This window comes from Typopeltis vanoorti, chromosome 26 (genome assembly GCF_054136105.1).
Source record: "Typopeltis vanoorti isolate ZY-2024b chromosome 26, IOZ_Tvanoo_1.0, whole genome shotgun sequence".
NCBI lineage: Eukaryota > Metazoa > Arthropoda > Arachnida > Uropygi > Thelyphonidae > Typopeltis > Typopeltis vanoorti.
This window is the reverse complement of record NC_143574.1, coordinates 9,408,917-9,429,927: the sequence shown is the minus strand read 5'-3', so window position 1 is coordinate 9,429,927 and position 21,011 is coordinate 9,408,917. Positions and strand designations below refer to the sequence as shown.

Genomic DNA, 21,011 nt, shown 5'->3' with positions numbered 1-21,011 from the left:
TGTACTTTCTTTTCATTAAAGTTAATTACTGTGGTTTTCATGTAATGTATTGTTTAAAAGTTTCAGTTGACTCTTCAGCCAGAGGGCCTGAGAAAATAACTGCCATTCAGCCATAAAAAGTTTCCACTTTTGATCCCTTTACAAAATGTGTTTGTCTGTAATTACCATGAGCTTAAATATTGATAGAAAAAGAAAGCCAGAGATTTTTAAATTCAGTTATGATAATGCTTATTTATAAAAAACAATAGCTTAGACAAAGGAGAAGAATTTAATGTTGAAGAGAAAAATAAATGTTTTCTATTGGTGCAAATATTTAGATCAGGAGAGCAATTAACAATAATCCAAGGAATTGTAGAATAGAAATCATGCTGTTTGACATTATAAGGATACTAAATGGAGTGTGTAAATAAACAGTGATCCACAGAGGAATGAAATCAATAGTGTATATACATTATTAGATAACTGGTGAGGAATGTTGTCTGAGGTACTGTTTTTCCTCTAGGTAATGGTGACAGTAATTTGAATATATTACTATTATGGACAGTGAGATTGGATACATGTTTAACATTGTAAAACTGAAGTTGTAAAAATATTAAATTGAAGGATTGAAATAGCAAATATTAAATGAAATTATGGTAAAACTGTGCTACTGAAAACTAAAGGGAACAAGAGATCTTGGTAAAGATTGCTTTGCTTTGGATTTATGGCCAAAGCAACTAAGACTGTGAGACTAGTGTATCTGTAAATTGCATGTATTCTTCTGTCTAGGCTGCATGTTTTGTAGGATGAAACCCCATTTTTCTGGAGGAAGAGCCCTGTTACCTCTGTATAAGACTCTGGGGAGGAGCAATATTTGGGTTACAGAAATACTCAACTCTAATCATAGCAAAAATATTTTAGTGAACTTGCTCACTAAAACAACTTAGTGAAAAGTCTAGTGAACTCACCTCATATTATCAGCAATATTCTAAAGGAAACTCATTATTATAAACTATTCCTTTCGTCCCAAACGAGACTGCCATAATGAGAGCAATATCAGGATTGTGAATTATTTACTACTCTGAAGGACAGATTACAAGAATTATATTACAATGCTTGGTACTGAATGATACTGATTGGTTTGTTGGAATATGGCCAAAGCAACTGATGCTGAATCCAGCATCTGTTAATTACATCCATGTTCTCAAGGAAGTTTCCTAATTTATCAGGGAAAAAAACTCGAGTTTCCTACTTCTCTATAATAGAAGCCAACTCACATTCACTTGAAAAGTGATAAAAGGGTTACTTGCATCATAGCTGTGATTCCAACCTATGTTGAGGCTAAGGATACGAGGTATGATAATTGTGTATATTTTTCAGATTGTCTGTTTCACAGAAGGTGAAATCCTGTCACCTTTATATGCAACTTGATAGACAGGATTCAAACACAGTTCTTTCCAACTGAAGAACAAAAATGTTGCATTGTCCTTGCAATGGAGAAGTACCAATAAATAGAACAGCAGATGTCACTGAGATGATCATACAGAGGAAAGAGAATACTTTTCAATCAGACTATCCTCACTGTTGCTAATGGTTTAAAGGAAAAACGATATGCAAAGTGAGAGCTTGAGTTGACTTCCTATAATGAAGCCTGGAACTCAACAAAAGTTTGATAATATTTATAACAGTAATAAATATGCAAACTTTTCCTTCTATGTGTGTGTTCATGATGTAAACAGAAGTTATGGTAATCAGAATTAATACTAAGCAATTTTAGGAATAAAGAGCAGAGATATCCTCAATCATGATTGCATATCAAATGCAACCAATAAAATTGGTAAGCTACATTGTGTCTGGTACAGCAGATGGGATAAACCCCATTCTAGAGACCAAACAGCGAACACTTTCGAGCCAGTTCTTGCTCTCAATAAGAAATAGCAATGTTACACCATGCAACATTTTAAAATCATCTTCTAGTTAAACATTTTTATAAACATTCATGACAGAGTTGGATTCAAAACCACAGTCTGCTGGTTTGAGAGCATTGGTATTACATGCTCGTGTTTTTTTTTTACTTGGCTATAAATTAATTTTAAAGATGCCAAGTAATAATAACCTTGTTTAATCTTTTACCCAAGTGTAAGCAAACAAACTTTGTGCATAACATATCTTCAAGACTATGCTACTTGTACCTTTTCACTACTTGTGTATGGGGAAATACATGACTTCTACATTACTTCAAACTCAATATCTCTTCTGAGTCTGGCTTCCATAAAGACCTCAATAAAGGTCGAAACCGGTCTGAGCAGTGCCCCTTTCAATGATGCATAGCATTATACACACCCAAAAGGATGTGTACTTTATGTTATGGGATACTAAGGCAATAAATGTGAAGTCAACTGGCCACTATATACAAGTGGCCTAGTTGTGAAGATATTTCACATACAAACTTTGTTTGTTTACACTTGGATAAAGGATTAAACAAGAATATAATATTTGGCATCTTTAATTTAATGTAACCTGTTCAGCCAACCAAGATTGCAAAATTTATTTGGCTTGTTCATAAAGATTATCGTGCATGCAAGATGCCAAATATTATATTCTTGTTTAATCCTTTATCCAAGTGTAAACAAACAAAGTTTGTATGTGAAATATCTTCACAACTAGGCCACTTGTATATAGTGGCCAGTTGACTTCACAAGAAACCAGTTACGATATGAACATAACAACATATATTTAAAATAATCTCTCATGGATGAATGAATATAACAATTATTCTTTTTTAGTAATGCTGGAACTAAGAATATATAAATGGAAACCTACACAGCTCAATATGCAATGGAGATGCCCTCTGGTTGGAAGCATTTGGATTTGGATGCTATCTATAATAAAAAATACTTTCAAGGGAGGTAAGCCCATCTAATGCAGAGGTTGTAGTCCCCCCCCCCCCCCAACTTGGAAACTTGGGTTTTTCATTACATAAAACAAAACTCATCCAAGGATACATGGTTAACTGACAGACATAACAAGACATGTAGATAGGAGTAATCATCCTAGCATATCACAGAGTTAATTAGGTTCCTTTGAAAGTTGCTAAGAATTAGGAGTTAGCAGACGACAAGCATAACATTTTAAGAGTAAGATAGAATAATCTGATATGTTTACATTGATCAATATATAAGTACATCATTTTTCCTGTTAAAATAATACTTGAGATCGCATTATTACAATGAAATTTCTATATAGCAAATTATACTCCTCCTAATATTGAAACTGTGACCTGTGTGTTTGAAAACAAACTACAGTACTAGTGTTAAATGCAGACTGTGAAGCCAATGGGGGAGGGGAGAAGGGATGGAAAGCAAAAGTAATGATACTGGCTGGAATGACACATGCAGTTAAGGCTATGGAATATATCTATTAACTATGTATGTTCACTGCTACTTTTGCCCATTTTGAAAGAGAGAAAACTAGTCAGCCTCCTTGTAAAGCCACTAAAAAGCTATCAAAATATCTCTTAATTTATGTCACATCAGCAATCAAAAACAGACATTAACAGTTGTACTTTTTTGCTGTCTGCATAAATGATAAATATAAATCATTTCTTAACATTATAGAAGTAATTATTTCTTTTAAGAATATTTGTAAAAAAAATAACAGTAATATTTACTCTAGTATATGAAGAAATTATAAATTTTCTTATCTGCAAACACTGAAAATAAAAGTATTCTTGTAAACATGTGAAAGCCAAATGTAAACACCAAACAACTTATGTCATTAGTGTAAAATGAAGATAGCCGGTTTATTAAATTTTATATACAGCATAATCTCAGATTATGATAAAGAAAAGTACTGGTACATATATATATATAAATTGATATATCATACAAAGAATCTGCATGACATATAAAATGTTATTCATTTTGCAATTACAGTACATATTCAAAAATACATATTCTAAAGCATACCATCCTGCATATAAATACATCACATAAAAGGCAAATGGCATGCATTTTACACATATTAAATTGCAATTTTCATCTAAATGTCAGTCAGACAATAAGAATTCTAAAAAAATAACAAACCAATATTTAAGTCATGTACATTAGTTCCTTAAGAAAGAGAAGTGCTTTGAAACACCAAATTCAAATATGATATACAGATTACTGCATCTTTATGTGAATTTCCCAGCAAGCTCTTGAAGATGACATCTGAAATCATACTTTGTAGCATTACAAATAAATGACCTGCTGGATTCATATACATATGCATACCAGTGTTTTGTATGTATATCTGACTACTAAATATAAATATATTGAATAAATATACTCTTATCCATCTAAATCGCAAATAACTTATCTAGCATATGGTGAAGACAACTGAAATATTCACAATTATACAAACTTTTTTAGGAAGAAAAACATGGCATGAATGAACAAAGTATTGCATATCTGATACATATGCATTCCTTCTGTAAATACTTGCAATATTTAGCACAAACTGAGACAATTGCTACTAAATAAAGCATATAAATATTTCTGCATTAAAACATGCAAGAATAAAACCATCTAAATATTTAAGTTAATTTAAGTTATGCAGAATTAAAGTTATATTCATTATATGAAAAACTCTAAAAATTTTAAAAGTTTTTAAATTTCGGAATAATTTGTATTCAATATATATGCTTTAATGCAGAATCGACAACAATCTTATAAGTATTACTTATACAAGAAAACTTTGCTTTTTTTTTTTTAAACCCAATATGGAATGCAGTTCAAGCTTCATATAAGAATAACTTACAAGTGAGCAAATCATTGAATACTAATGACTAAAAGGCCTAACTATCTGAAGTGAGTGTTTCACAGCATGGTAAATGTGGAAAATCTGGCTCAATATAGGTGCAGTTTCTGGATCACTTAGCCACCTAACATTTGGATTTTCTAACATATGAAGGAGAGCTGAAAGAACAGGGGAAAAAAAATCAGAAGGTCATGATAAACAAATAAAAACCTTTTCAAAACTTCCTATACAAGATTTCTTAAGAAACATTTTTAAACAAAATGATGAAATATACTATAGTTATTAGCAAAATTCATTCATATGAAATGAGGAGTTAAAAAAAAAAAAAAAAAAAAAATCAGTAAATAGTAAAAGGTGGAGGAAGGGGAGAATGTTTTAAAGAAGAGTTTATCAAACTAGGTGTTCTGTGTCATTTCAAATAGTGTCACAAATGTTTAGAAAATTATATATTTTTTTTAATTTAACAAAGATAAAATTATACTGATATTTCCACCTTGATACAGTAAGGAAGCTTGCATACATCATTGACCTGAAAAGCTATACCGGCAGTAGCTAAGCAACTGATAAGGCCTCTCTAGCTGGACAGGCTGGTTATCTTATCAAATAAAAATCTTTATAACTTAGAAAGATTCAAACTAAATAATAACAGAAAATCATATTATGATCAGTAAAGAATAAAGGCCAAAATGAAACTTTATCCAGTCACTTGCTTGAGACCTCCATATGTACGTGTGTGTGTGTGTGTGTGTGTGTGTGTGTGTGTGTAAGGAAATAAATAAAATGTTTCCATTTGAAAAATATATAACATTTTTTTTCTCCCCCAGTTTATCATAGTGCTTAGACTGTGGTCCATTACATTGCTTGGAAAGAAGTCAACAGACAGTGAGGAACAAACAGCCATGGCACCCACCTTAATACAATGTGGGGCCTCCTTTCACTGCGATGAATGCAGCAATCTGATGGAGCATACTTTCCAAAAGCATACAATAGGGATCAATGGGAATTTTGGACCATTCTTCCTGCAGACATGCGATGAGGTCCTGGACTATTGTGGGGCAAACATCCCTTGACCTCACCCAATGCTTCCACAGATGTTCAATAGGGTTGAGATTAGGGTTCTGTGGAGGCCAGTCAAGCATGGTGATGTTCATGTCTACAAACCACACAGTTACAGCAGCAGCCTTATGACACAGTGCATTGTCTTGCTGAAATAGATAATTGTCAATTTTGTAGAAATGACACAATATAGGAAACATTGCATTATACTTCTTGGAGTTCAATGTTTGTGGCACAACACAGAGGTCCAAGGGCAAACCAGGAAAAACAGGACCATACCATCACTCTGCCAACTCCAAATTTAATAGTTACAGTCATGCAGTCTCGTAAGAGACATTCATTGGACATCCACCACACCACACTTGTCCATTTGCTCAGTAGAGGGTGTGGCATGATTCGTCACTCCATAACACAGCTTAACACAAGGCTCACAATATGGAAACCCATGTTGTGAGCCTCGGTTCTGAATGTTTTTGTGGAGATTCATGTTCCCAGTAAATGCCTGGAACCCAGCATTCAATGTGCTGGCCAACAAATGTAGATTTTACATATTATCCTTCATAGCATCCTACACTCACATGCAGTGAGTGTGGTGGGTTGTCCATTGTGGGTAGCACTCTCAGTTGACTCCCTGCATTGGCTCAATTTGTCAATAATTTGATGAACAGACAGTTGTGCTGACTTGGGAGCATCATAATTCCTCCAATTTATTCCAATTTATACTGGCTACAAACACGACTCATTACATGGCACAATGCACCTTGCCCATGGGGGTGTCTGTTGATCTCTTTCCAAGTAGTATACATTAATGGAGTTCAAAAGTGTTTAACATTGAAAATGAGTTGGGCTCACTGATTAAATCACAGGATCAAATTGTGAATATGTACATTCCCATTTGTGAAAATTATTTCCAAGAATCCCCAAGACCTTTCAAGTGACAATCGAGATGTCACTTGAATGATGAAGTCCTAGAAGAATTACTTTCAAGTGACATCTCTAGAAATCATTTCTTTAACACCCAGCTGACTTACTTGCTAGGAACTTTTGATATGCAGTCTTCTTTTCCTTCACTGTCTCTTTACAGTCTTTCCTACAGCCACTACAGTACTTTTCAAGCATAGTCTCACTGGTTTTCTTTCTTTTATCTTGTAATTAGCATACTCAGGTTTAATTCAATTTATAGCATGGCTATTAACTGTAAAGGAGTTGTGATACTGAATCCACTTGATTTAAAGTAAACTTCCTTACATTTTATTTACTTTGTGTGTTAAGCCAAGATAAACTTTAAGTTCACTTGAAAGCTTTGGTGAAAAAAAAAAACAGCTAAATTCCACCTGCTTTAAAAATGTGACATCAGATTGCTGAAATATTGTTTCAACAATGGAAGAAGGGGGTTTTCTTTCTTTTTTTTTTTTAGATCCTTCTATTTACGAAAAAATGTAAAAATAATTATTTTCACATTATATTCAAGTGCTTTCCTTGAAATAATAAAATTTTAAATATTTATCAAATAACATTTACTGAAATAAATGATTAGAGTTGCTTATGGATCAAAGCCAAATATTGTGAGGAGATCTCCACATCACTTCATTAAGGAATGCAGAGAGCCAAATGGAACTTTTAACCTAACGTCTAATCTTCACCTTCACATGGTGCACCCTGTTAGTAAGTATCTAGGTACTGAAAAAATGAGGATGGGCTGGCAATTTGAGACTTGGCCAACTGTACTCTATTGGCTTAAACCAGAAATACATATAGTGGTCAACATGATGAGATTTCAAGCAGTCTGGAACCTCATCCAGTTAAACAAGCCCCCCCCTCCCCTCCCATTTTTTTCATCGAGGAATCAGGGCAAGCAGTGAATAGTCAGCTACTGGAACAGACTCACACTCAACATCTAGAAGAAGAAGAACAAACCCAATATCAGAAGAACTGAAGACAGAACCCATCAATATAAGGAGTATTAATGGAAAGGAAATCAATTTTGCAGAAAAACTATAAAAATTCCATTATATAGTATGGGCTTATCATCTTGCATGCACTTCTTAGATATTGTGTCCAGATGATGTTGAATTAAAGAAGTTTCTTTCTAATTTTGAGAAGTGATTATTAAAATATTCAAATGTATATATAATGCATAAGAAGCTAAACATTAATTTAATAATGTAATAGATAAATATTGCATTTGAATATTAATATCCAATGCAAGAAATATATGTTGAAATAAATATGTCTGATACATATTTATTCAAATATTAGCTTCACTGTAAAATATTCTGATTACATCCTTTTCTCCTTCATCCCTGTAGATGAAATAAATTGTAAATAATTTTTCAACTCGCATTCCAATGTTCCAAATCTATTCCTTTATTTTATCTTTTCAGAAGAAAATAATACTAATTTTCTTATAAACAGATATTGTTTGCTAAAATAAAAAGAAAGAATTTTTATCCTTAAGATTTTTGCCTATTATAAGATCACTAAGATTCTTCCCACAGTTACCTCACAAAGTAACACAATTTCCTGATTTATAATAATTACAACTTTATAATCATCAGATTCAATACATTCTTTATAATCATTATGGGCCCACAGAAGGTTCTACAAAGTAAGAAATGGAGGAATTTTTTGAAGCATTAGAGAAGGCAGCTAGCTCAATCAAAAAGGAAAAGTTGGTCCTTGTTGGAGATCTAAACAGCAGAGTAGGAAATGATTACCAGATATATAGAAATGTTTTGGGAAAATTTGGAGAAAAGTGCAAAGCTAATAATAATGGAAAACGCCTGCTGGATTTCTGTTCAAAACATGGATTAGTTATTACTAACACCATGTTTCAACATAACGTGCACAAATTCACATGGAGAGAAGATGCAAGAAATAAGAAAAGTTTTATTGACTATATTATAGTTGTTAGTGATGCTTCCCCACTGGTTCAGGACACAAGAGTATACAGAGGATTTGAAATAGGAAGTGATCACCTATTTAGTTTTGAGAAGAATAAAATTAAATTTCAAATTGAAAAGAAGAGTATGTAAGGAAGTTTTTAAAATGAATCAAGGTTGAGCAGCTTTCATAGGTGAACTATATACTGAAATACACAAACATTCATTGAAGAAAAAATGAAAGAGTTTGAAAACAAGAACCAAACCTTGGAAATTCAATGGCAAATCCTGAAGGAGACATTGACTGATTCAGCCAGAGAGTAATGTGCTGAGGTTGTCTGTAAGGATAGAAAAATCAGAACTCCATGATGGAAGGCAGTGAAGGAAAAGAAGAAAGCATATCGAAAGTTCCTAGTAAGTAAGTCAGCTTTGCCTGTAGAGAATACATAGAGAAATGCAAGAAACTGAAACACTGTGTAAAATTAGCTAAGCAAAAGTCATGGGAAAACTTTAGTATGAACATAGAAAATAAATATCAGAAAGATGGCAGAATATTCTGGAGACTATTGAAAAAGCTTAGAAGTGGAGGAAAAAAGTACTGTAAAAGGAATCAGAGATGATAAAGGTGATATGAAAACTGAAGATAAAGATATTCTAGATGTGTAGAGTAATTACTTTGAAAGACTGCTAAATGAAACAAGTATTGTTAACATGATGGTAGAAAACTCCCAATAGGAATGCAATCAGGAATACACATCCATATTCAATCAAAAAAAAAAAAAAAAAATCAGCTAACACGTTTATTCCTGTATAGGTAGTAGGCAAGGCCATTTTAGCCCTATCTAACTTTTGGAAACTGAGTGGGCAGTTCAATCTCCACAAGGTAGCCAATCAGAGATAGCTGGCCTAAGGCTATAACTAATTAAGTGACACACAGTGAAGAGATGGCTCAACAAGTGCCACCATCTTGTGGTCCCTAACTCTAACACAATATATTTAATATCTGAAATAGTGTGGGGTATATGCTGAGTTTCTGGAGTTTATGGGATAAAACACCCAAGTTTCCAGGAGGAAAAAATCCTTGCCCGTGCCAGAGATCGACTAATTTGGGAACGGGTAGAAAAAAGGCTTAGAAAAATTTCCTCTAGTCACCGACTAGATTTGAAACCAAGTCTTCCTTCGAGCGGTCAAGCACCGTGATGTACAAACACCACATCCACTGAGCAACACAGGCTTCTTTGTAGGTACATCCACATTTGAAGTAGAAAAGTCATCAAACACCTGAAATATGGAAAGGCAGCTGGAGTAGATGAAATTCAGCCAGAAATGCTCAAATATGGTGGCTTAAAAGTTTTACAGTGGTGCATTGCATAATTCAGAAGGCCTGGTCAGAAGGTCAAATTCCAGATGATTGGAGCAGAGATTTCATAGTACCCATCTATAAAAAGGGAAATAAAACTGAATATGAGAATTACAGCAGTATTTCCCTACTAAATGTCCCCAGTAAGATTTATGCAAGTATACTTGAAACAGCTAAGAAAAATTATGGAAGGGAAGCTTGAAATGAAAAGGAAGAACAAGCTGGATTCAGGCCAAATAGAGGTTGTCAGGATCAGATTTTCACTATACAAATAGTTGAGAAATCTTGGGAATGTAACAAGGATTTGTATTTAAGTTTTGTTGATCTGGAAAAGTCATATGACAAGGTGCCCAGAGGAAGGCGCTTCAAAGTCCTACAGTGATATGGTATAAATGTCACATTACATTGAGCAATATATATAGTCTTTATTTAAGCTGTAAGTCAGCAGTTAGACTTGAATGAGTTACAGGAAAATGGTTTGAGGTAAAATCAGGTGTGCAACATGGATGCACATTATCTCCACTGTTATTCACTATCTATATGGATCATATTATGAAGGAAAGTGATACTATATCTGATACCAAAATTGGCAATGTTAATCTTAGCTCTTTACTTTATGCAGATGATGTTATACTTCTCAATAAATCCAGCACAAGTCTGTAGGATTACCTGACTACATTGAATAACTGTTGTAATAAATTTGGTATGAAAATCAGCAATAAAAGCAATGAAAACAGCCAGAAACATTGAAAACCTCAACTGTATCCTGAATGGTGAACCTATAGAACAAGTAAAACATTTCAGCTATTTAGCACAATTTTTAGTGAAGATGGTAAATTAAATATGGAAATAGACAACAGAATTAGTAAAGCTGGTATGGTAAGAAGTCAGCTAAATAAATTTATTTGGAATAAGAAAGAAATTAGTCAAAACACTAAATTAAATTAGCTGTATACAAAACAGTGTTCAAACCGATTTTAACTTGTTGATCTGAGAACTGGAATTAGAAATAAAACACTTGATCAAAGACTGGAGACCTCTGATATGAGAGTTCTGAGAAAGATTAGTGAACAGATAACATCAATGGCAGTATCACATTAAAAATGAGGATATTAGGAAAGAACTTGCCATTGTTATCATCCAGGAATGAGTTAGTAAAGCTAATCTCAGGTAGCATGGTCACTTAAACAGAATGGGAAAGGAAAGATTACTTTTTTCAATGTCTCTTATGTGTTCAAGACATGTGGATGTCCATCTGGCTTACATAACAAATGCCAGAAGAACAATGAATCTCAAAAATGCCTGGTTTTTTCATTTTTCAGGGGATGATGTGGAGGTTTTGGTGGATGTATGAATCTGGAAATTTTATGCAATGGTAAACAAACCATTTAATGTCATACTCATGGAGCAACTTTGCCTATAACATTACTGATGCAATGTAGCATAATTGCATTATTAAAATTGTGTTTAAATAAAGGACTTGTCAGATGTGTATTAAGAATTTTGTTGATCTTCTTGCATTCATAACCACTGAGGGTAAGGTTATACTTCAGGTAGCACAGTTCCTCATTCCTGTTAATTGACATACTAGACATATTGTATGGTCTATCTTGCAATGTTTTAAAAAATGCCTATCATTTGTAATGGATGATGGTGTGAAGTGGCATGTAAAAATCTTCCAGTTCCAGTAGGTTTTCTGTGTACTGAAAAGAACAATCTTTTTTCTTCTTCACATATTTGATATCCTTGATATTCTGGTTACTTATTTATATTTACCAATTGTGAATTTTTGATAACATCTAACATGTATAATTAATTGTTTCTAGTCTCTTTTTATGTACAACTTTTGCTAATACCTCTGATGATGAATGATGTGAAACTTATGAAAATTGTAGAGTTATAAGTTGCTTAGTTTTATGAAGCTTGCTATTTATCTAAAAAACGTGATATCGATACCAGAAGCTGTCTATAGAACTGCTAAACCACAGAAACTTACATATTCATGCAGCAGACTTATTAAGCATGATAATATCAACTGCATAAAGAAGAAGAAACGCTAAACTTGCTATTCAAATATAAGATTTAATAGCCTTTTCCTTAATAGATCATAAACTGAATATAATAATGTAAAACCTCTGATTTAAGATTAAACTTTAACTATCTTCCCATTAATCCCTCTTTAACTGCCTTTTGGTAATGTACATGCAAAACTATATACAGCTCATTACAAGCTATCATTCATAACATACTGCTTGAACAGTTTTTCCCTCTTGGTATTTCATCGTACAGTTTTTAAAGATTAACAATCCTAATATTTCCATGATTTATCTTAATATAAAAAATCTTCTCTGGCAACCACTATTTGAGGTAAATCTAATAAAAAGATGTTTAGCAGCAACAATTTTCTTTTACCTCTGCTCAAATAGACTTGCATAAATCTTTTCTTGGAATTTTCAACAGAAAATTCATCAATTTTCATAATTCAGTTTTCCTTTCACTTATTATAAACTATTATAGTGTTACCCAGTTACCAATCTGATAACCAGCTGCAAGCATTTATTGATATGTAGCCACCCATGAAGTGAGTGGTGTTCGTAATCATTAAAACCACTCGAGAAGTATGATTTTAATGCCTTTCAACTCATGCAACTTTTTAAGGCTCTGTTGTATCTTTGTGTACTAAACTCATTTAATAAGATATTTTGAATAGCAAAAAACTAAAAAAATAATAATAATAATTAGGTACCCATACACACATTTTGGTAAATCCTTTCTCGGTATTTTCATATGTTGTTATTACTTACCTAAAAAGGTTTTAGGATTGCTTAAACCTAGCTGAACTACAGGATTTGCCATTATAGCTGTATGAATCGGACCTTCAGGATCTAAACCTACTTCTACATCATCAGCTACTTTTTTGTCACTCAGCAGCCATTCACACTGAAACAGCAAGTATCAGAATTAAATAATTTAATGGAAAGAAAATGTAGTCGTTTTCTGAATATCTAAAAACATATCAGGAAATTAATGACATAATAAAAAGATCTGACTGATATACATATATTTTGATAATATAAAATTAAATATAAAGTATTGCTACAAAACATCAGCACTACTTATATTTTATGATGTCAGTAATTTAAATTTTAAAAATACTGAAATTGAAAAAGCAGTTTAATCTACTAGTTTCTTACACATGATAGCATACTTTATCGCAAATCTAGTTATCAATTTGAAAACATAACATTAACTATCTAAACAAATTTTTAAATAATTAATTTGTTGAGATGTTAAACATACATATGCTTCATTGTTAAACTGTGTTTCAGGTGAATTTTGAGTCTTGTGTAACCAATCAAAATTGGTTTATGATAAGGCCATGATTTTATTATACTAAGTTGGATATCATGCCATTTCAGAAGTTAACTAGGTAAGATTAGACTCATTTGTAGTATGATAAGCTCAGCATGATTTGTATAATCATTCTTTCTTGATGTGCTCAATATGTTCTTTCATGCATATTTCTCCCAAACATCCTGTTTTCACATTACAACATATGCCACAAGCACAGAAAATTTTTTATATATCAGAAGGCCTGTGTAGCTCAGTGGAAGTGGCGCTTGGTCGCTCGAAGTTTGATTTAAGTTCAAGTCTAGTTGCCGACTAGAGGAACTTTTTCTAAGCCTTTCTTCGACCGGTTCCCGAGTTAGTCAATCTTTGGCACGGGCAAGGAAGTTTTTCCTCCCGGAAACTCAAGAAAATCGACCGTAGTACCCACATTATTTCAGGCAGTGACATATCTTGTTAGGGTTAGGTACCAAGAGATGGCAACACTTGTTTGCCAGCCTCTTCATCGGTGGCTGCTATAATTAGTGATAGACATGGGCCAGCTATCTATGATTGGCTACCGGTGGAGATTGAACTGCCTACTCAGTCTACAAAAGCTAGATAGAGTATAAAGGCCTCGCCTACTCCTTATAAGGGAATAAAAGGCGTTAGCTGATTTATTTATTTTATTTTTGATAGGTAGATGAGGCTGCTTGAGTCATCTTAGTTTCATGGAAATTTTTTCCATAGGTGTGAAAGCTGCTTTTCTATGGAGTGGGTGGGTGCTTTTTTTGCAGAATGTTATTAATTTTTAGATTAGAACCATTTTTATAAGGACTCTCTCTCTTATGTATTTCATTTTTATTCCTTTTTGTCATTAGAAGATATGATAGAATGATAAGATATGATATGCTGTAATGTAATGTAGATTGCCTCCGTATGGTGCAGCCTGGGTAATGCTATAACACTGCATGCCAAACTATCTGCAAATATCAGGTATTGCCCTATATGGTGACAATGTGACCCAATAGATCTGGACTTTGCAAGCAAAATAACATCCCATGCTATAATGCTTGCATAATATGTTTGAAGAGCATATCCAAGCATTCCATATACTTCAATGGCCACCAATTCTCCTGATTTGAATCCCACCGAACATTTGTGGGATCATGTGGAACACAGAATCCACCAGTTAATGCCAGTGCCTTGCTCAGTCACTGATCCCTGCAACATTATTCAGTCTAGCTGCTATAGGCTCCACTAAACTGCTAAAGCTGCAGTCTAGTGGAGCTGATGCCAAGATGGGTGCAAGCAGGTATCTTAATCGAAGGAGGCCCAACATGCTGCTAGGTGGACATGTTTTAGCTCATGAGTGTATAAACAATTTTTTTTTGCTTGGAGAGTAGTGGATATATGGAATTGCCAGAGTGTGTGTATGTGTTAAGTGCATAACTAGTAAACAAGTTTATGATATAGTATTGATGTTGGGTAATAATATATTTTATGTGAAGGTTTGCAAAGTTTGAAGTTATGATAATTAGCAATACTGGAAACCTGTGTCATGTGATGTTTGCTACAGCTATAATTTGTTTATCAACTTCTTTCTTTATACCCTTTTAGTGATGCGCAATATATAAAAGGATAGTAAGATTCATCTTCAATTGAAGGCATCATGACTTGAGCTTGAGTCATGATGCCTTCAGTTGAATTTCACTCACATCCTATTCCATCTATAGATAATAAACTCCAGTCCACTTAGTACAACAATGGGAACTTATGAATGTCATTTTCTTAAATGATATTCTATTGTGTAATATGGTTTAGTGTTGGCTACTATACTGGTTTTATTAATATATCCTTGGTAAAACTGTCTATATGGTTAACAGTATTACCTAATGGTCAATACTAGGTAATACTGTTTATATCTTAAAATGAAACTGATTAAAAGAATTCAATTTAGATCAAAACAAAATGCATGATGCAAGTGGAAAATAGTTTCTATTGATATCGCCTGCATACAAGAGACAAGATGGGCTGGTGAAACATCTGGAGATATTGGTGAAGGATATAAACTTACTTGGGACAGAAGTCTGGCAAAATAATGTTGCAGTAACTATAAGCCAAAGGCTACATAATTCCATCACAGAAGTAGCGAGAATCTCTGACTGAATGATTTCTGTTAAGATCAATATAGAAACCTACAGTTTATGAGTTAATCTGTCTACACACCACAGACTGGATGTCCACAACAGACCAAGGATGAATTCTGAAATGACCTTGAACTACATCTTTAAACTATTAACAACAATGAACAGATATTCATTGGAGGAAATTTAAACAGACATGTTGGCTGCACAAGAGATGGCTTCGAACATGCACATGGTGGACAAGAATACGACGTACAAAATGAGAAAGGTAGTAACATCCTAGAATGTGCCAAAGCCCATGACTTTGCATTCACAAATACTTTTTTCAAAAAAAAGAGAACTTCGCACCTAATTACATATAGCAGTGGAAGATGAGCTACACAAATATTACTGATTGGTTCGTTGGCATGATCTAAAATGGATAACCGATGTAAAAGTCATCCCATCAGACAATGTAACTACCTAACACCATTTACTAGTACTAGATATATAGATCTGTCTACACCAGCATTGTATAAGACCAACCATAAAAGCAATCATATGAAATGGTGGAAATTAATGGAACATGACACTCATTTGAAGAGTTCACTAGCACCGACTACAGACTTCAGCCAAACAATAAATGACATCTGGAACACATTAGCTGAGTGTGTTAAGCCGAGTGTACCAGCACTGCTGCCATACAAGGATTCACAAAACCTGGGTCAATATTTCATTGACAAGCAAATCTAGTGGTGGAACCATGAAGTGCAAAACTTGTGACATTGAAAAAGAAAATCTATAAGATTTGGTTAAAGACAAGAAACTCTGATGATTATGAAAGATACTAAAATCTGTAACAAAAGCAAAGGTTACATCAGCCAACGCTAAGCACCAACAGATACATGATCAACTGGATACATTGGAAGGTGAGAAGAAAATATATCACTTGGCCGGGCACATCAACATTCTACACAAGACCTAGGGCACATTATGAACATCAAAGATGAAAACAGAAAGATATATTACATCATTGGCAAAACTACTTTGATAAGATCAGTAATGAAGAGTTCCACCACCCACCATTCCAAACAGGCACAGAAGTCCTTGAACTTGTGCCTCCTATCAGCACTAATGAAGTACATACTGCAGTCCATCAAATGAAAAACAACCAACAACCCAGATGATATACCACCTGAAATCAAGAGGCTACTTGGACCACAATGCCATTTAACAATATCATAAATGAAAATGAAATACTATCAATCTGGTTAACCAGTATAACAATTCCCATCTAGTGGGAATTGTGAACAATGAAGATTTTCAAATACTCAATGCATGCCTTAGAGCAATCGTCGAAATCTCAGCAAATCAGTGTAGATCTATTAAAAATTGTGGAAAAAATTTTTTCCCACAATTTTTGCAATCCATACCATTCAGTTCTTAATGGAGAAACATCTAGAAAAGAAGAAAAACATACACATGGCTTTCCTAGATCTGGAAAAGGCATTTGACCATATACCACACAATCTCATCTAGATGGCACTGAGGACACATTATGTACCTGAAGCCTATGTGCAATATATAAAAATGCCATATCAAAATGTTTCCAGCACAGTATACTGTACAGCAGGAAAATCTGACATCTTCCCAATAAATTTAGCAGTTCACCAGGTATTCACCTTCTCACTCCTGCTCTTCATCCTCTGTATAGATACTATTATATGTTGATGACATAACACTTAGCACTTCATTGCAAAACAAATTCCAACATCTCGTGCAGAAATGGAAAATCCGTTTATCAAGAAGACAGGATATATGCAAGGAGGTGACCAAACCAATGGCCATTCACAATAACCATCACGGAGATGAACAAATGCACCCAGTTCAAATACCAAGGGTCCAGTATTAACTCAAATGGCAAAACAACAGGTACTGAAGCCTGAGCCAATGCTATCTGGATGAAGTGGTGACATCACTGGAGTTTTTTTTGTAATAAGAAGATTCTACTATACTTAAAATCAAAGATCTACAGAACAGTCGTTAGATCAGTAGCTATGTACAGAGCAAAATGCTGGCCAACAACAAAGAAACCTGACCAAATCCTCCATACCATAGAAATGAGAATGCTGAGATGGGTACTTAGTATCACCAGGCTCAACCAAATACCAATATATGCAAGATCCTTGGCACCGCACCAATAACAGAGAAGATGGTATGGCCACGTGCTACATAAGAATGCCATGAACTCCATGGCAAAATCGACCATAAGGCTTAATGTCAACGGCCAACCAAAGACATGTTGGCTTGATCACCTAACTAAAGACATGCACACAACAAATGTCAACAGCAGAATTGCTCAAGACTGTGCAAAATGGAGAAATACTAGGAAAAAGAAGAGTTTCTCTTGATATCAGAGGTACTGAATTCTACTTTTGCTTTTTGTTTTCAATTTACAGTTTTGTTCAATTGTTAACATGCAGGGCATATATCTACTAAATAATAAGACCTATGCCAGCTGCAAATATGCTAGTGTCCAAAAGCTAAAAAAAAAAAATTACATTTTTACCTGTATATGAAAAAATTTTCTTGACAACAGCCAAATATGAACATAAATTTATTGCATAATAATAATTAACTATATTACACAAAAAATGTTCAAAATTTTATACAAATCACATTCCAATACGTTTTTGACAAAAGTTATAAATTTCCTAAGGACGTAGTTAGTAACTAATGCACAGTGCTTACAGAAAACTATGCAGAGAGACATTTCAGTATGGAATATGTCCACCCCAAACTGCGATGCAGCTCTCACAACATCGTACAATGCTTAGCACCAAGTGATTTAGGAATTCTTGTGGCAAACTGGCCATTACTCCTTCAGAATAATGATGTTGTTTGTTTTTCTGGAGGGGAATTTTGAGCAGCAATGCATCTCCCTGTTGCATCCCAAATATGTTCTATGGGAGATGAGATCTCGGGAAAGTGCTGGCCACTTGATTCGATTAATATCCTCGGTCTCCAGAAATATCTCAACTGCTTGTATATGATGTGGCATGGCATTGTCATCCATAAAAATTAATTATTTTGCCTACAATACCAAGGAACAATCGAACATGATGTTGAAGAACTTCATTACAATATTGTTCGCCAGTCATAGTTCGCTTTCTCCAGCATTTGTAGCTCAGTGCATCTTCTCTTCTTCTGCAGCTTCTCCCACTTAAGTGGGGGTCACTGCTGATGATGAGTCTCCTCCAAATCCTCCTGTCTTGGGCTGTCACCACATCCAAGTTCTTCATCCTCAAGTCCTCTTCTACCAGCTCCCTCCATCTCTTCTTTGACTGCCCACGCTTCCTCCTTCCTTGCACATCCATCTGCATGACCCTTCTTCCCACATATTCGTCCTCCCTCCTCATCACATGACCAAACTATCTCAACCTTTCCTCCTGTATCTTCGCTCCTAAGTTCGTAACTTTCACTGTTCCCCTCACATAGTCATTTCTCAGACGATCCTTTCTGGTCACACCGCACATCCACCTAAGCATTCTCATCTCTGCTACTTCCATCCTGCTGATGTTATTTTTCCTCAGGGCCACAGTTTCTATAGCATACGTCATAGCTGGCCTCACCACTGTCCTATAGATTTTGCCTTTCAGATTGATCGGCACCCTCTTATCGCATAACACTCCAGCCATCTCCCTCCAGTTCCTCCAACCTGCTTGTATCCTGCATCCCACTTCCTTCTCAGCTCCTCCATCTTCTTCCACTGTTGAACCTAAGTATCTAAAGTCCCTCACCTTCCTGATGACATTTCCTTCCAGTTCCAGATCTGTCTCCTGGCCGCTGCCCACTGTGCAACACATATACTCTGTCTTACTTCTGCTCAGTCTCATACCTCTCTCTTCCAGTACTTTTCTCCATCTTTCCAGTTTAATTCCCGCTTCTTCTCTTGAATCTGCACACAACATTGTCCAAGGTGCATCTTCTCTCACCTCCTCCATCACCATCTCCATCACAATATTAAACAGAAACGGACTTAATGCTGACCCTTGATGCAAGCCAACTGTTACTTGAAAACTTTCTTCATGTGAAGACAATTGTGAAGACAAGTGTTCTGTCCCAGACAGGTCCGAACACTTGTCTTCACATTTCTGTACATCTCCCGCACCAACCTGACATATTTCTCCGGAACCTTCTTCTCCCTCAGACACCTCCAGACTTCTTACCTTGGCACTTTATCGTATGCTTTCTCCAGATCAATAAATACCAGATGTAGCTCTCATTGTTTCTCTCGAAACTTTTCCATCATCTGCTCTAACCCAAAGATAGCATCTGTTGTTGATCTACCAGGCATGAAGCAAAATTGTTCCTTTGCAATCTCCACCTCCTTCCTCAATCTTCCATCACCAAGAACCCTTTCTAGGATCTTCATTGTGTGGGACATCAACTTTATTCCTCTGTAATTTTTACAGTCTTGTGCATCCCCTTTACCCTTGTAGATGGGGACAAGAGTACTCTCCCTCCATTCCTTGGGTATATTTTCCTGTTGGCAAACTTTCATGAACAGGTCCCACAGCAGGTCAATTCCCTCTTCCCCCAGTGTCTTCCATGCCTCCACTGGAATCCTGTCGAGGTCCACCGATTTTCCATTCCTCATCCTCTTCATGGCCTCCGTCACTTCCACTCTACTGATGCTCTGCACCAACTCCTCAGAAGGCTGTTCATCTTCTCTGTGAGTCCTTGCATTTTCCTCATTCAAAAGTCCCTCAAAGTATATTCTCCATCTGCTTCTTATATCCACATTCCTCCATAATACTCTTCATTCAGCATCTTTGATCTGCCTCACATGTAAGATGTCCTTTGCTGCTTTATTTCTACATTTCGCTAGTTGGTAAATTTTTCTCTGTTCTTCCTTTGTTTCTAATTGATCATACAGATCTTGATATGCCATGGGCTTCGCCTGTGCCACAACTCTCTTGGCTTCTTGCTTTCTCTCTCTGTCCTCTTCCACTCTCGACTCATCCCACTTCTGCTTTGCCTTCCTCTTAGCTGTCACTGCTACTTGTACATAATTATTCCACCACCAACCCTCCTTCTGCTCTCTAATCTTTCCAGATGTCTCACCAAGCACCTCGATTGCACAGGATCCCGATCAGCTCAGGATTACTTTTGAATTATGTTTCCACCAATCTTGTACACTTTCCAGTCCATCCAAAATCCTCTCTAACACCCTCTCCCAAAAACGATTCCTCACACTCTCTTCTTTTAAGCGAAACCACTCAATTGTCTTCATCCCATGGCTTCCAGAGGTTCTTATCTTCGATCTTATTTTAAAGTCTGCGCACAGCAGTCGGTGTTGCTGTACCACTTGATCTGTTGGAATTACTTTACAATTTGTCACAACCTTAAGATGTTTTCTTCTAATGTAGTGCATCCATTAAGCATAATCACATAACAAAAGTTTCAAATGCAACTAAG

General features: G+C 35.1%; 1 protein-coding gene across 1 annotated transcript in view; it reads right to left on the bottom strand.

The window, feature by feature from the left end:
- Positions 1 to 3,772: 3,772 nt before the first annotated feature.
- Positions 3,773 to 21,011, bottom strand: part of Kpc2 (Kip1 ubiquitination-promoting complex subunit 2) — a 78,652-nt gene continuing 61,413 nt past the window's right edge. Inside the window, exons 10-11 of the mRNA XM_090414841.1 lie at positions 12,882 to 13,017; positions 3,773 to 4,937 (exon numbers count right to left, since the gene is read on the bottom strand). Of these exons, the coding sequence (XP_090270967.1) occupies positions 4,801 to 4,937; positions 12,882 to 13,017 (273 nt within the window). The 3' untranslated portion in view covers positions 3,773 to 4,800. The remainder of the gene's footprint in view (positions 4,938 to 12,881; positions 13,018 to 21,011) is intronic.